The following is a 13,526-nucleotide window of genomic DNA, read 5'->3' as shown; positions in this document are numbered from 1 at the left end:
CAATACTTTTCCATGTTGCCAAGAGATTACATTTTGCCTTTGTTATCCAGACCACACTATCAGCATTTATGTTCCAAGGTTGGAATTGGAAAACGTATAAACACAAGCTGTAAGTTGCTACAGGTTATTATAGCAGCTTTATTTAGAAATGTTTACATTCTCAAATTGACATCTATATAGCACTACTGCAAATTATAGGGACTGGAAAAATGTAAGACTTTTTTTGACCCTTTTTTTATTTTGTTTTAAAAATGACAAAGGGGTAGAAAGCTATTGCTCCAGTTGTRCAGAGACCTTTGACGTCTCTGGACTTTTAACCCCAAATGTAATAACCCATGTCTCTTCACCTCCAGCAAATTGAAGGGGCATTGAACTCTCCAATTGCGGGGGCATCGGGGGGGTTATAGTGGTCCATCATGGAGAGCAAGAGAAACAGAAGATAGTTACTGGATGTAGTGCAGGCTTATTGATGTTTTAAGCAGACTGTCACCCCTGCAGTGGTGATGCTTCAGGGAGACGGGATAGGCACTATGATCACTAAGCTTTACTCAGGGACAGGGTGGCTGCTGAAACGTGTCACCTCCAGCAAGCATTCATACCTGACATTTTCTCATTGAAGTGAAGGGGAAAAAAAGACACCAAATGCCAGGAAGTGAATTTGACATCCTCTATTTGATTGGATATAAAGTCAGGAAATGTCTCATTTTACTTCACATCATTTTAAAGCTAAACAAAATTGAGGTACTTTTGAATTTGGACCAACAGTTTACAGAGGATGCAAGAGACCTTAGTGCAATTTCTCGCTTTCTAAATGTTGCTTAAGTCAACAACCGCCCCGTTCCCTCCCGACGGAGCTGGGAGGAAGCCTGTGAGTTTTGCGTTTGGTGCCATGTGGAGGATCATAGTTAGGATGTGAACTGCAGGACAGGGTTAGCAGGATCGGACATCTCAAAGTGCAGTGTTTGGTTGGCTTTGTCACGATGGTGAACACAGATGCAGGCAGCAGCCACTCAGGCCTTCATAAGGGCGCCCACCACAGCGCGGGCATTGAGGCTCCGCAGGTCATTGTAGGTCTGGCCCGTGCCGACAAACACAATGGGCTGCCCTGTGATGTAGGTCATTGAGATAGCAGCGCCAACCTGAAGGGAGGAGTGACGTCAGCTTTGCAACCACAAACCACGCAGACTTCTGTTCTTACACATTCCGATTAGGACGTCATAAACAGCATTTAAAAGCTTTGACTAACATCAAACAATTGTCTCAAAACTCTGACATTTTGTTAACAGCGACTTCTGTTAACCCATAAGTCTAAGCTGGGGGGAGTGGTTCTAAGCTATATGGAATTGTTTTAAGATGGTCAGACCAAGGATGAGTTTGAATTTTAAGACCCCTTGAAGTATAACAATATATACAGTACCAGTCAAAAGTTGACTCATTCTAGGGTTTATTTTTACTATTTTCTACATTGTAGAATATTAGTTCAGACAAACTAATAACACATATGGAAACCAAAAAGTGTTATTTCAGATTCTTCAAAGTAGCCACGCTTGGCATTCTCTCAACCAGCTTCATAAGGTAGTCACCTGGAATGCATTTCAGGTAACAGGTGTACCTTAAGTTTATTTGTGAAATTTCTTTCCTTAATGTGTTTGAGAATCAATTGTGTTGTGACGTTGTAGGGGTGGTATACAGAAGAGAGCCCTATTTGGTAAAAGACCGAGTCCATATTATGGCAAGAACAGCTCAAATAAGCAAAGAAAAACAACAGTCCATCATTACTTTAAGACATGAAGGTCTGTCCATCTGAAAAATTTCAAGAACTTTGAAAGTTTCTTCAAGTGCAGTCACAAAAACCATTAAGCGCTATGATGAAACTGGTTCTCATGAGGACCGCCACAGGAAAGGAAGACCCAGAGTTACCTCTGCAGCAGAGGACAAGTTAATTACAGTTAACTGCACTTCAGATTGCAGTCCAAATAAATGCTTCAAAGAGTTCAAGTTACAGACAGATCAACTGCATGAAGTCAGGTCTTCATGGGAAAATTGCTGTAAAGAAACCACTACTAAAAGGACACCAATAATAAAGAAGAGACTTGCTTGGGCCAAGAAACACGCGCAATGGACATTAGACAGGTGGAAATCTGTCCTTTGATCTGACGAGTCCAAATGTTTGGTTCCAACCTCTATCTTTGTGAGACGCAGAGTATGTGAATGGATGATCTACACATGTGTGGTTCCCAACGTGAAACATGGAGGTGGTATGATGGTGGTTTGCTGGTTACACTGTCAGATTTATTTAAATTTCAAGGCGCATGGCTACCACAGCATTCTGCAGCACTCAGTTACACCATCCTATCATTTGTTTTTCAACAGGACAATGATCCAAAACACCTCCAGGCTGGGTAAGGGCTATTTGACTAAGAAGGAGAGTGATGAGGACCTGTCCTCCACAATCACCTGACCTTAACACAATTGGGATGAGTTGGACCACAGAGTAAATGAAAAGCAGCCAACAAGTGCTCAGCATATGTGGGAACTCCTTCAAGACTGTTGGAAAAGCATTCCAGGTGACTACATCATGAAGCTGGTTGTGTGTGGAAAGCGCTCATTAAGCCAAAGGGTGGCTACTTTGAAGAAACTCACAATATATTTTGATTAGTTTAACACTTTTTTGGTTACTACATGATTCCATGTGTTATTTTATAGTGTTGATGTCTTCACTATTATTCTACAATGTAGAAAATAGTAAAAATAAAGAAAAACCCTTAAATGAGTAGACGTGTCCAAACTTTTGCCTGGTACTGTATATATTAGATTATTTTTGGCCTTACTGCTATTAGCCCATACAAATTGATTAAATAACAGACTCACAACATGGAACAGATAGTCCCAACAAAATATAAAAATGAAGTTTGTTCTGAAGTGTCTGTCCTATATCTGAGGGATAAGAAAGATCAGGAAACTTTTTATTTTTACATGTATTTAATGGCATACAAACCTTGTCATCAATGGTGTCAAACTTGGTGAGAACGATCCCATCAATGAGACGTGGCTTATCAGACATGGAGTGATCAGCCAGCGCCTGGTTAAATTTCACCTGAAAGTAAAGTATCGCACTCGTTGTGGAGTGCAACAGACAGCTAAGCAAATCAACAAACAGTTACAGTAAGTGGCAGGTAGCCTAGCGGTTAAGCAGAGTGGGTGAGTAACGGAAAGGTCGCTGGTTCGAATCCCCGAGCGACTAGGTGATAAATATGTTGATGTCCCCTTGAACCCTAATTGCTCTTGTAAAGCACTCTGTATAATAGTGTCTGCCAAATGACTTAAATGTAAAATGTGCCATCTGCACAACATTGAAAAATATAATCCAATAGCATAGCCCATTTCAACTTTCTAGGGTTGTAAGTACAGCTAAAGCTCACTTTTTTTATGCCATTTTAATCCTTGGATGGGCCGCCTAAGCGTTTTTTTTRCCAGATCACCTAAATCCAAAGTGTAAAAAAAGCTTTAGAAGTGAAACGTTCTCAGCTCCATGACAGAATATGTAGAATTACAATAAATTAGTTTTAAAACTGAATAAAATATTCGCTTCGCTCCAATATTCAACAATTTTAGGAAATTGGCTTAGAAATTCTAACATAATGCAAAATATACTCGAGTATCCGAAACGGATGCGAATTTATTTGGCAGTCCGTTTTTTTTATCTTCTAGGGATCTGAGTGTCAGGGGCTGATTAAACAGTAGGATGTTATATGTTCTAAAAGAACTCTTACTAGCTGGTCCACAGCCTCGTTGCCCACTAGAGCCTCCCCCACAAACAGCACCAGGTCAGGCATGTTGACAGCTATCAGCTTGGCCAGGGCCGTCATCAGTGGGGTGTTGTCCTGCATCCGTCCAGCAGTGTCCACCAGCACCACATCAAAGGCCTGGTTATGGGCTGGACAGAGACGGGGAGACAAAGGAGGATTTCTTCACTTGGTTGAATGGATGTCTGGCATGGTCAGTAAACTCAGTTTATTGCATACTATGGGGCTAAAATGATCTAATATATGAATGGCAAGCTGGGGCATGGTATGGTTACCATAGGCGATAGCCTCCATGGCGATGCCAGCGGCGTCCTTCCCGTAGCCTTTCTCATAAAGCTGCACTACAGGCCGTCCCCCGTCGTCCTGAGGGGGGTGCAGGGAGTTAAGGCGGCGCTGGTGGGTACGCAGCTGCTCCACGGCCCCCGCACGGAATGTGTCACAGGCTGCTATCAGCACGGTGAAACCGTTCTCGATTAGCCAGAAAGAGATCTGCACACAGAGGATGGAGGGTTTCAGCAAATAAAACAATATTTTGTCTGTGGTCTGAATGGGGACTTACTAGGATATCGGTGGCCTATGTATCTAGGTCATAGTACGGCCAGGAAAGTCCCAACCAGGACCTGGTTTGGTTAAATGGATGCAACCCAGGTTTAAAATCCACAGCAATACCAATCTTTTCAATATAATGGATTAACAGGAAGAAAAAAAACATTGACACACTGGTGGATCTAACCTTGGCGAGGTTGGTGGACTTGCCAACCCCGTTGACCCCACAGAAGGTAATGACGAAGGGCCTGCGCTGGCTCTGAGCCTCCAAGACGTCTCTCAGGATGTCCACACGCCGCTTGGGTTGCAGGATCTGTACCAGGGAGTCCTGCAGGGCCCCCTTTACTGTTGATGCCACAGCTAGAGAGAGAGGGGAGGGCTTTATCAGAGCAAGATGTATACTCTGAACTGTTGTGCAGTGTCTTCGCATCTCTTTGGGGGAGAGAAGTCCATCTAGTTCACTTCAATCTCTCCACAGGTAAACTCATTCTAATGTGGACTTATTCTATTCTGACTGGCTGAGTGGAAGACAGTTGTACTCACTGGTGAAGGTACCCATGACTTTGCCCTCCAGTTTCTTGGCTACAGAGTCACAGAGTTGGGAGGCAATTTCAGCTGCTACATTCTTAGCTGCAAAAAAAATTGATGACAGAAGTATTCATTGAATACAAGTCGACTGTGAAGCTTTTCCCTCAGGTGAACTAGGACATGAACAAATCAAGGTTGGCTAGTTATGTACACTCCCTTATGTATTTGGACAGTGAAGATAAAACATTTGTCTCTATACTCCAGCATTTTGGATTTAAGATTAAATGTTTCATATGAGGCGACAGTACAGGATGTCACCTTTTATTTGAGGGTATTTTCATACATATCTGTTTAAGCATATAGAATTGAAAGCACTTTATGCATCTACTCCCCCATTTGAAGTACATGTGGATGCTACCATGATTACAGATAATCATTAATTAATCATTAATAATGATGAGTGAGAAAGTTAGAGGCACACAGATCATACCCCCAAGGCATGCGGACCTCTCACCATTACCAATAACAAGGGAGGTATGATATATATATATCCCTCTAACTTTCTCACTCATTATTCACAATTCAGGATTATCCGTAGTCATGGTAGCATCCACATTAATGTATGTGTTCGAGAACATTATTATTTTCACCATAAGTGACTCCAAAATGACAATACATTATTTACCATTATTTTCTATTGTCAGCAACATAATCTGTAACACAACAAACTTTAAATGCAGCCAACAAGTTTGTAACTTGATGTCATTGCACGCTAGGAATATGGGACCAATACTAAACTTTTGACTACCCCACTAGTTAATTATTTCAAATACGTACGACACCTTCAAATGGAGGGACTAGATATAGTGCTTTCATTTCTAAACGTTAAAACATATGTATGAAGATACCCTAAAAAATAAATGACATTCTGTACGGTCACCTGATATGAAACATTTGATCTGAAATCCAAAATGCTGGAGTATAGAGACAAATGTAACYTTTTAGCTTCACTCTCTAAATAAATACATAGGGGAGTGCATGTGTTAAACTGATACTGTAGTGTTGAACAGAGGAGTCCATACCAATGAGGTGGTCTCTCATCTTGTCCAGAACTGGCTCCATGTCCTCCTGGCTCAGACTCTTGGAACCCACCAGGCCCTTGAGCATCCCAAACATCCCCCCAAAAGTACCCTTTTTGGGGCTAAAAAAAATTAAATGGATACTTATGTCAGGTGCAACAGGGCACAACGTCCCATTCAAAGCTTCCATTGCTCAGCCATGCTTCTTATTATCTGACATGTAATAATCTAAGTGTCTCACATTTGTTTGCTTGTGTCAGCAACTACCACCCTCTCCACCGCATCTTCCTCCTCATCCTCGCTGGACTCGTAATCCACAGCGAGCAGGTCTCCCTTCATCGAGCTCAGCTGCATCCCCTGGACAACAAGACACGACTTTATTAAGATGTGCAATTCCTATAAACTAAGCACTTCTACACCACATGGGCCTTATTTATTAAGGTACCAACAGAGCATCCCTGAAGGCTATTAGCTCTAGTCTGGTTAAACCAGTGACCACTACACTCACAATTGTTTCACTTTTCAAATAATGTGAGCACAGATATTCACTCTGGTACAACCAGGCAATATTAGCTCTGCTGCGCTCAAACCCAACAGGCACATACCGGGTCAGCTTGAGCATCCAGGACATGGTCCCCAGTAGCATGGGCTCCATTGCCATTGCGCTGGCTGTAGTCCAGTTCCTTGGTGCTGCTGCCACCCAAGGTCCACACCCGCTTCTCTTTCCCCTTGGTTTTCTCCTTCGCAGGTTTGGGGGACTTACTGGAAGGCAAGAAACAATGTGACTTTCAGTACTGAAACAACTGTCAGTAACATTCAGAATTAGAACTTTAACCACATTGTGTTCCATTCCTCCCCCTACTCACCTGGGCTTCTCCGCAGGTGCCCACATGCGCTTGCGTATAAACTCCTCTCTCTTCTTCTGAATGATCTCCTCCTGGGTCAAGCCCTGGTTACCATTCTCCACTGTCTTCTGGGCACTGGCTGGAGCCTTGGCTTGTTCCCCTTTCACAGGCTCAGCAGCAGGAGCTGGGGGGAAGATTTCAGAAACTAACCCCTGCCATACAAAACATTATCAATGTCCCCATGAAATTAAAACAAGAACAAAATGTGGGACTGGTTTCAAACCGAAATTGTGTAAGGAAGAACAATGACAAAGTGCTTGTATTCCAACAAAACCTCCATAATAACCACATCAAACCCTTACCTTCTTTTTTGGCATTCTTATTCTTCTTTCCACCCTGTTCCTTGCCCTTATCCCCTCCCTTCGTCTCGATCATGGACTTCACAGTTTTCTGGGATTTCAGGGAAGCATTGAAGCTCCTCATGGAGGTAGGACCTCGAGCTTTGCTGCTCTCCTCCGCCTCACTAGAGCACAACAGGACAGTAACAGAATCAAAGCACGAAGCATTTGACTTGAAGTATTGTGAAATTATATTTCATACAAGTAGCCTACTGGTCCTTGTAGACCTGTGGGCTGACAATTCAACAGCTGGTTGTGTGAGATTCAGCATAGCAAATTAGTTTGAAAGTATAATATTATCTCTTTATGCACCATTAGTTCAGCTCTGTATGCAGTATCAGCCCTAAGATGTGAAACTGCTTACCAAAGAAGCATTTTGAAGTCATCCTCAAATGCAAAACCGCTGCTCAACAGTGTACGGGCCCCCTTTTGCTCCAGCTCATTCTTATAACGATCCCTGAAGTGGAGCTGTACGTCATCTATGAACTTGTCAACATACGACAGCGTCAGGATTTTTTGAAAACCCACCTGTACAAAAAAAAAAAAAAGTCAGTTGAGTCCACACCACAGACTGCATGAGAAGCTAACACTGCTGTATGCTAGTATGGTCTTTTCCTTCAGGAAATAGAACTACAGTGCATTATAATCACATTTCTATATGAAACTTACCACAAAAACCAGCTCAAACTCATTATCGAGTTTGTACTTAAGACTCAAGGCGTCATGAGTATAGGAATTGTTGCCACTGCGTTCCTGAAACAAACAAAAAAATCAGAAGCATTAACATTAGGCTACTCAATACTGTAACACAGATCAGAGGTTTCATCACTGAAATGTAAACATTTGTCTTGAACATATGTTCTACACCGAAAAAAATATATAAATGCAACATGTAAAGTGTTGGTCCCATGTTTCATGAGCTGAAATAAAAGATCCCAGAAATGTTCCATACGCACAAAAAGCTTATTTCTCTCAAATGTTTGGCACACATTTGTAAATGCTTGTAAGCATTTCACAGTAAGGTCTACACCGGTTGTATTCGGCGCATGTGACAAATAAAATTTGATATCCTGAGGCCCATTGTTGTGTCATTCATTCGCCACCATCACCTCATCTTTCAGCATGATAACGCACAGTACACAATTCCTGGAAGCTGAAAATGTTCCAGTTCTTCCATGGCCTGCATACTCACCAGACATGTCACCAAATGAGCATGTTTGGGATGCTCTGGATCAACATGTACGACAGCGTGTTCCAATTTTCGTCAAAATCCAGCAACTTCACACAGCCATTGAAGAAGAGTGGGACAACATTCCACAAGCCACAATCAACAGCCTGATCAACTCTATGTGAAGGAATGTTGCACTGCATGGTGTTCACACCAAATACTGACTAGTTTTCTGATCCAGACCACCCCCCTACCTTTCTAAAAAGTATCTGGTACCAAAATATGTATTCCCAGTCATGTGAAATCCATAGATTAGGGCCTAATTTATTTATTTCAATTGACGGATTTCGTTATATGAGCTGTAATGCAGTAACATCTTTGAAATTGTTGCATGTTGCGTTTATATTTTTTGTTCAGTATAAATATTTGACATCTAACGTTAGCTAGCAACGTGGTAATAGCCTTGCATTTTGGGATAATCCCACTATGCTGTGTTATTGTCATGTGGCTGGCAAAATAATTTGTGCGCGTGTAACCCCCAGTTCCCAAATCCTCCATGTCATGTCTGTATTACGCAACCATATAGTTAGCTCACTCCTAGCATTAGGTAGCTAGCTAACAAGTGCGCTAACTTTAAACATAAATCATATTTAGTTAAGACAAAGAATAATTTACATGTGTATCTACGAAAGCTACCTAGCTAAATTAGCTAGCCAGTTTGTTGACGAAGTGGAGACGCTCTGGCGAATACTGAAAAACAACCATACATACACACGGCTAGGCGGCACGGAAACATGACAGTTGTCACTTGATTTGAAAACATTTCTCACCTGAAGGATCACGGAGCGGATCAGCGCGTTGACAGGCCCGGTGAAGGATTCTGTAACACCGGTTCCCTGAAAACACCACAACACTATGCCTCCCTTACTGAAGATGGTGAAGAAATCCAGCATCTTGACACCATGTACACGAGAGAATATACCAAAGTAAAGAAAACAAACACTAACAAAAACGTGAAATGGAGAACCTTTAAAAAAAAAAAAAACGTAATAAATAAGTGAGCCGACGAATCTTTTAAGTGCCTTCCACCTCGAGAAGGAAATCTAATCCGACATACACTATCTAATGAAAAATGTCCTCCCAAGTCTAGCTACCTCCACTAAAACTGTTTTAGACACATCAGATGCAAGACCAGGAAATGGTCTTCTTCTTCGGGAGTTTAACAGCGGTTGGCATCCAAAATGTGGTAATTACTGCCACAAACTGGACTATAATTGAAATCCATCATACTTTGTGATTAAAAAAAATGTGAAAACGTGAAAAGACAATATTTTATAAAACAAATACACCCTTCCAACTAACCCTACAGTAATTAAAACCCCACTATTCCATTACTTTAACCCTATCTGCTCCTGCACCATGCCAACAACCTGGGAGGATGGGACACCACCACTCAACATACCCTTTTGCGCTTCTGAAGTCAAATCTCTTAATAATAATAATAATAATAATAATATCTTCTTCTTCTTGTTTTATGGCGGACTACAACCCCAAAAGGTGTATTGCCGCCACCAACTGGATGGGATGAACCCCCCAAATAAATAAATACAATTTTAAAATTCCATACGTAATAGTGAAACTAACTTAATCCACCCTAATAAAAATAATACATTGCCAAAACAAACAAAACTCCCCCTTCCTTCTTTCAATTCTCCCATATTTCCCTTCTCAGGCTCAAGGACCCGAGAGGGTGGCACGGCTTGTGCCACTATTCCATGTAACTCCTTTGCTGAGAAATCTTTCAGCCCCAGGAACCGATCCGCCACATCCACTATGATTTCTATCTTCATGGCAGTGAAGACCTTGGCAGTGCCATTAATTACCATAGCTATAAAGGCCACAATATCCACCTTCTTAAGCTTTGAAATGTCAGGATCCTGCTGGTGAAAGGCAACCCCTGCAGCCTGCAGTGTAGGCCTATTCAGCACCATGGACTCTTCTGGTACACCATTCAAACTCTCAACCCTTTTCACAGCTGCTGCATATGAAAATCTCTGTACAGCCCTGACTTTGGCCACCTCATTCTCTTTCACCCTTGTGGGGCATTCGTAAGACGTGGTTTCATGGTTCCCACCGCAATCCTATGGGATTTAGGTCAGAGGAAGTTATGTGGAGTAGATTACTTTTGGGCACACAGGTTTGAATGCCACCTTGTTGGATGATAGGGAGACATGAAACAGGTCTGTGTCATGAGTGTTTAGTGGAGTAAATGGTGGAGCATGTGTTGATATTATGTGAACTGTATGACATAGATAGGGAGAGATGTGTGAAAGGGTTAGAGAGGCTGGATGGGGTTGGGGTTTGGGTGGTGTAGTGGGGGGAGGAAAGGGGTAGGAAGTGGTGTCTAAGGCTCTATTTCACTTTCTTAGAGGAACAGGACTAATGAAGAGAATTTAATGTAAAGTAGGTTGGCTGTGACTGACCTCACACTCCAGTACAGTAGGTGGTGGTGTATGCACCCTAAAAGTTGGATGCGAACCAACCCAGTCCTAAAAAAGAAGAACAATGAAAATCGATGTGGTGGCAGCTGCAGAGAAGTATTTGGGTATACGCATCGGATTCGGTCGAATGAACGATGGCGGAAGCGAATGATGAAGTGTATTCTGAATACAATGGCTGTACAATCAAGGAGAATTGGAGTATTGTCCAAAAGAATGGAAAACGGAGCAAAGTAGTGTACAGCTTTGAAAATGACCCTTTGTGTCTAGTAGGAGTACGGTTTGTTAATGAGGAGCAGCTAAGCAGAGTACCAATCTTGAAGAAACCATTTGATACGTGATAAAATTGCCTCCCTTTACTACTAACATCCCACTCCCTTTACCAAAGATTGAGCGCTTTTACCCCGGATCAAGGATTTGTCTTCCCTGTGGCCCAACGGGACCTGAATATCTACCCCCACTCTCCCCACCACACTCTTAGCAATCACATCGGCCTTCTCATTACCCTCCACACCCACATCAGCGGGAACCCAGCAAAAGCTTACCACCACTCCCATCCTCTCCAATCTAGTTAACAGCACCATCATCTCCACAAACAAGTCTCCCCTATCCGACCTGCCCGTCGTCACACTACTCAACACTGCAGCCGAATCAGAGCAGATCACCACTCTGAGTGGTTTCACCTCCTCCACCCATAATCATGGCCATCAACACCCATAATCATGGCCATACACTCACACATAATCAGTTAACCTCTTATATACTCTAACATTGAACTCTGGGATATATACCCCTGTCCCCACCCTACCACTGACTGGATCCTTTGAACCATCTGTATATATCCTTAAAAAACAAATAAAACCAATTACCCTCCCCCCATTCTCTCCTACGCTCAATCATATCCATATCTATACAATGTTTCAGAAAACAGCCACGGAGGAACGTTCCCCAATGCAATTGGTGTCCCTATCTGTCTCCCCCAGTCCATAAGCCTCTCATCAAACCACATACCTAAATACTTAAACTGAGACACCCTACCTATCTCATGACCGTATACAGCCTAACATCTTTAACCTTCCTCATAGAAAACACCAAAAACAGAACTTGGCCACAGACATCCTAAACCCCCATGTTAGAGACCAATCTTCTGTTGGGGGTTACCCTGGGGGTCGGGTGTGGGGTTACACCAATGCCATGATTACTGTATATATGTGATGACCTTTGTATGCTTGCAATGCGCAATGATGGAAAAGTACTGGGTAAATGGAGATGTACTGCTTTAGTTCTCAGGCTGAGAATTGTCTGCACCTGCTGATAGTCACACAGCCTCAAGGCCGAGATAGTAGAGTGAGAAACCACAGTTTTAGATACTTGGTGGTTTTAGAAACCACCATTTTAGATACTTTGTATCTAATCCAATGCACCAATGTTAAGGTATGATTGACGGTAGGTTGTCCAGACCAACTAGTATAAGGAGCGTTGTCTCCTGTTTCGCCACACAGATCTTAACTATAGACTACTGAGGTATTCTGTATATGAATCTCTGTCTGCAATTGCATTTTATTACTAAAGAGTTTTATACCAAGGTTCCTGTGTCTGTGTCATCTATCTGGAAGACTGATTGTCAAAGGAAACTTACATCACCCCATGCAAAGGACTACCCAACATTTGGCGAGCTTGCCAGGAGTGAGTGACCYCTGTGTCTGGATGATCTTTGTCCCACTGTTCAGCGCATCAAATTACAAAGCAAGCAGACTCCTGTTAAACCAAAAGTCTGAATTTAGAAAAAGCACTGTGTGGTTGACGACTCATTCCAGTATGTAAGAGGCACCTCACTCATGGGGTTGATAATTAAAGGAACAGTCGATACCTACATTTATGTACAAGCCCATATACAATGTATATGTGATAAATGACACAGAATCTCAGGGGTAATAGTTAGATATTCCTGAGGGACTAACAGAACCTTGTGTGAGGAACTTGGTTAAAGATTAGGATAAACCAAGTCGGTACTGGGTGACAAGTGATTGAAAGTGTTATATGCGCATGGTGTCCTTACCTGAGGGAAGACACYGGTTTTTAAATAATTGTTATGTATGTTGTTCTTACCTGAGGGAAGACACTGGTTTTATGTATGGTGTTCTTACCTGAGGGAAGACACTGGATTTATGTATGGTGTTCTTACCTGAGGGAAGGCATTGGTTTTTGTTTGGATATATGTATAATTGTGGGATTATAGATTTAGTGTGGACAATTGTTGTATGAGTTGAGTGCATTTGATAACAGTGAATGTATTTATGCTAGTCAATGTCAATAATTGCTATGTACTGAAATAAATCTAGACTGGTATAGACAACAAGTCTTTAAGACTAGTACAAGAAGGGATACATTTGCGAATTGCGTATTGGAAAACATGTTTTTGAGTTTAATCTTCCATTACATCCATGAGAGGGAGACAGGGAGACCCCCGTACTGAAGTTAAAATACAATTGAAACCAATTGTGGTTATTTACCACACATATGTGGAACCATTTACAGTAGCGTGGTTAGTGATTGAACGTAGTGAAACTAAAGAAGAAGAGGGGTGAGAGAAAATAGAACTGCATTGAGTATATCATCCTATGTTAGGTTCTACTAACTGTATACGGGCATAGAACT

The 13,526-nt window shown here is 42.1% G+C and overlaps 1 protein-coding gene across 2 annotated transcripts; it reads right to left on the bottom strand.

Annotated features, from left to right (window-relative positions):
• Positions 1-118: 118 nt before the first annotated feature.
• Positions 119-9,574, bottom strand: LOC111949438 (signal recognition particle receptor subunit alpha). Of its 2 annotated transcripts, XM_023966631.2 has the most exons (14): positions 9,201-9,573; positions 7,872-7,955; positions 7,567-7,730; positions 7,167-7,327; positions 6,826-6,988; positions 6,565-6,721; positions 6,201-6,316; positions 5,963-6,081; positions 4,896-4,982; positions 4,540-4,712; positions 4,082-4,295; positions 3,774-3,937; positions 2,999-3,097; positions 119-1,139 (listed from the first exon to the last, which is right to left on the bottom strand). In XM_023966631.2, exons 1-14 carry the CDS (start codon positions 9,321-9,323, stop codon positions 1,011-1,013), a joined length of 1,953 nt encoding a protein of 650 aa, XP_023822399.1. In that variant the 5' UTR covers positions 9,324-9,573; the 3' UTR covers positions 119-1,010. The 2 variants fall into 2 exon arrangements, with proteins under 2 accessions (XP_023822399.1, XP_023822400.1); XM_023966632.2 differs by lacking the exon at positions 119-1,139 and having other exon boundaries at positions 3,004-3,140; positions 9,201-9,574.
• Positions 9,575-13,526: the final 3,952 nt, after the last annotated feature.

This window comes from Salvelinus sp. IW2-2015, linkage group LG22, assembly GCF_002910315.2.
Source record: "Salvelinus sp. IW2-2015 linkage group LG22, ASM291031v2, whole genome shotgun sequence".
NCBI lineage: Eukaryota > Metazoa > Chordata > Actinopteri > Salmoniformes > Salmonidae > Salvelinus > Salvelinus sp. IW2-2015.
The sequence above is the reverse complement of the archived record's forward strand: the minus strand, read 5'-3'. Positions and strand labels throughout refer to the sequence as shown.

Coding starts and splice junctions, on each gene's coding strand:
- LOC111949438 (XM_023966631.2), bottom strand. CDS start 9,323: ATGCTGGATTTCTTCACCATCTTCAGTAAGGGAGGCATAGTGTTGTGG. Junction 3,938..4,081: donor CATGGAGGCTATCGCCTATG/GTAACCATACCA, acceptor GTCTCTGTCCAG/CCCATAACCAGGCCTTTGAT. Junction 3,098..3,773: donor ACGAGGCTGTGGACCAGCTA/GTAAGAGTTCTT, acceptor CTTTACTTTCAG/GTGAAATTTAACCAGGCGCT.